Here is a 2,739-nt window from a genome sequence, read left to right on the forward strand (position 1 = left end):
TGTAAAGAGTCATGACATGTTTGAACTCAAGGACAATTCCACGATCTAGTCAAAGTATCGATCAATGGTGGGTAAGGGGAATTCGGCGCTCACATATGCCAATTATAGTGCAAGGAATAGAATAGTGCAATAATTCTCGAAGGAAGGTTTGAATGTGATTGGCTTCGTGAATAATTAATTAAGAGACGCATCCATGCGCGATACGAGCTCGAAAACGCCAGCAGCAACATTAAGGTATCTATGCAAATCCAACTTTTAGTTACTTATATTTATTTATTGATGGGATTCATGTGCGATGCATGGTGGATAAGCCGCACTCAAGAAGCTGCCAAGCACGTCATGGGGTGACATAGCTGCCAAGCACGTCGAGGGGGAAGCTGCGGGAAGGAAGGAAGTACTAACAAGAAGTACTACTCTTACTAACAGAACTAGTAAGAGTCGTAACAGCATGCAGCAGCAACCAGCTACGCCACCACGGACTTGATACCCGCCTGCTGGCGGCGCTGCGATTGAATGGGGGACGTGCTGTTGCTGCGTCGGAGAACGAAGGGGAGATGATCCTCGCTAGACAGCTTGAAGTAGATGGCCCCTTCCTCCGAGTAGGCGGCCAAGCCAGTGGACTTCAGGTAGACGAGGATGTCGTAGGCTTGGCAGACTGCACCCCCAATGCGAGGGCAGGGCAGAGCCACATCCCGGCGCTGAGAAAACTGGAATGTGGCCCCGAGCCCCGGATCTGTTTCCACGAGGAAATACTCGCCTTCTCCTTCTTGTCTCCAGGCCAGAGCCCTACCAGTGTCCGCATTCTCGATCAGCACATCGTCCTCCTGCGATACGAACTGCCGGAGTTCACGGGTAATGTGGGTGAATCTATACTTTGCACCTTCGTCGGACAAGCGCACATAGTAGGTGGAGTTGCTCTCATCCCACTCGGGAGCCAAATAGCTGCCGGCTCCCTCGGAGCCCACGGACATGAACTCGTACAGCTCCTCGCCGTAATAATACAAAGCGGGCGAGAAGCACATGCTCCAGTAGGGGTAGACCAAGGGGAGTTCCGGGCATGGAAACCGTTGGAGTGCTGCTTCAGGCGATCCCGCGGTGGTGGTTGCTAGCATGCAAAGCTGCAGCATCGCCACCATGAGCATGATCATCGCCTTCGTCTTGCAGTTGCTGCTTGAATATCACAACCAAAGAAAAAGGGATCAGGGGAAGAAAGCCAGAAAAAAGAAGAGACTAAGCGGATCAATGTTTAGCATATCTTATACGCCTCTCTCCCACACAAAAACGCACGCACTGTACGATACCTAGAAGAAGCCATGGCTCGTAAAATTACGAAGGCGTGCCGGAGCTATGGATTGGTGGATTCAGCGAGTTGCGAGGCTGATGCGCTGTCGTTTTAAAGGTAGACAGAGAGAGAGAGAGAGAGAGAGATAGAGAGAGAGAGGGGGGGGGATCATGTCGTCAAGAGATAGGCATCACATGCATGGACGGACTAGCAGCACGGCATGTACCGATGTGAGCCTTGCCGAGCATGTGGTTGAAATTGGTGACCTTTTCAATCACATGCTCAACACGGCTCACATCGGTACATGCCGTGCTGCGGCCGTGCTGCTTGTCCTGATGCGAGCCTTGCTGAGCATGTGATTGAAATTGCTGTAGTACAACGTTCATGGCGCCTCTCTCTGATCTCTCTCTCTCTCTCTTTCTTTCTCTCTCTCTGTCTATTGTGAGGCCTTTAATCCTTGGCAGCTCGTACAACTTCGAGCTCTGTCTATTGTGAGGGATTTAATCCTTGGCAGCTCGTACAACTTCGAGCTCAAACTACTGATCGTACAACTTAGACCTTCAATTTAGAGCTTGCAAGGCTCTTGGGGGAAATATTACAAAGTTTGGCATCATGGGGTCAAGATATAGGCATCACATACATGGATGGACCAGCAGCACGGCATGTACCGATGTGAGCCTTGCCGAGCATGTGGTTGAATGTGTTTGTGTTAGTAAGAGATAGATCTTGCCAACTCCAAAGGAACAAGTTACAACCCACCTGCTTTAACCCCTTTTGTCATTGATGGCGTTTAGAAGCGTGTAATTGAGCCAACACGACCCTATAAGCAAGGCGCTCTTGCATGAAGAGATGTGTTAGTAAGAGATAGATCTTGCCAACTCCAAAGGACCGAGTTACAACCCACCTGCTTTAACCCCTTTTGTCATTGATGGTGTTTAGAAGCGCATAATTGAGACAAAATGACCCTATAAGCAAGGCCCTCTTGCATGAAGACATGTGAAATGCAAAACATGTCATGCAAAGTTCCATACCTTCATACTTTTCAAGTCACTTTTGGCTTTCTCTCTCATGGAGGACCACCCATGCACTTTACTGATGTTGCAAAGAGTGGCTTTTGCAAAGACCTAGCCAATGGACCACCCATCCACTCTAGTGCAATTGCAAAAAATGACATTAAGTTTTTTATTACCCCCAAAAATAAGTTCATAATGCAAAGCAATGCCGTGACTTCTTTTCTTTGTTTTTTGGGATATTGTGAAAGATGAATGCTTAGATTGTTCCGTTGAACATGCATAAGATTCCACTAGTACATTGACATTACTTACCATACAAAAAAAAATGGTTACACTCTTTTGCATGAATAGAGCACATGTATTACAGTTGCAAGTACCACTAACAAGGTGTTTGAGGACCCTTTGACTTGATCATAGTGGCTAGTCAAGGCAATTAGAGAATGT

General features: G+C 47.7%; 1 protein-coding gene across 1 annotated transcript; it reads right to left on the minus strand.

The window, feature by feature from the left end:
- Positions 1-237: 237 nt before the first annotated feature.
- On the minus strand, positions 238-1,357 carry LOC148032881 (uncharacterized). The gene is made up of 2 exons (XM_087684194.1): positions 1,302-1,357; positions 238-1,167 (listed from the first exon to the last, which is right to left on the minus strand). The coding sequence occupies exons 1-2, from the start codon at positions 1,313-1,315 to the stop codon at positions 465-467; spliced, it is 717 nt and encodes a 238-aa protein (XP_087540320.1). The 5' UTR covers positions 1,316-1,357; the 3' UTR covers positions 238-464.
- Positions 1,358-2,739: the final 1,382 nt, after the last annotated feature.

Source organism: Lygodium microphyllum, chromosome 8 (genome assembly GCF_053477565.2).
Source record: "Lygodium microphyllum isolate KBCC chromosome 8, Lygodium_microphyllum_v1.1.10, whole genome shotgun sequence".
Lineage (NCBI taxonomy): Eukaryota > Viridiplantae > Streptophyta > Polypodiopsida > Schizaeales > Lygodiaceae > Lygodium > Lygodium microphyllum.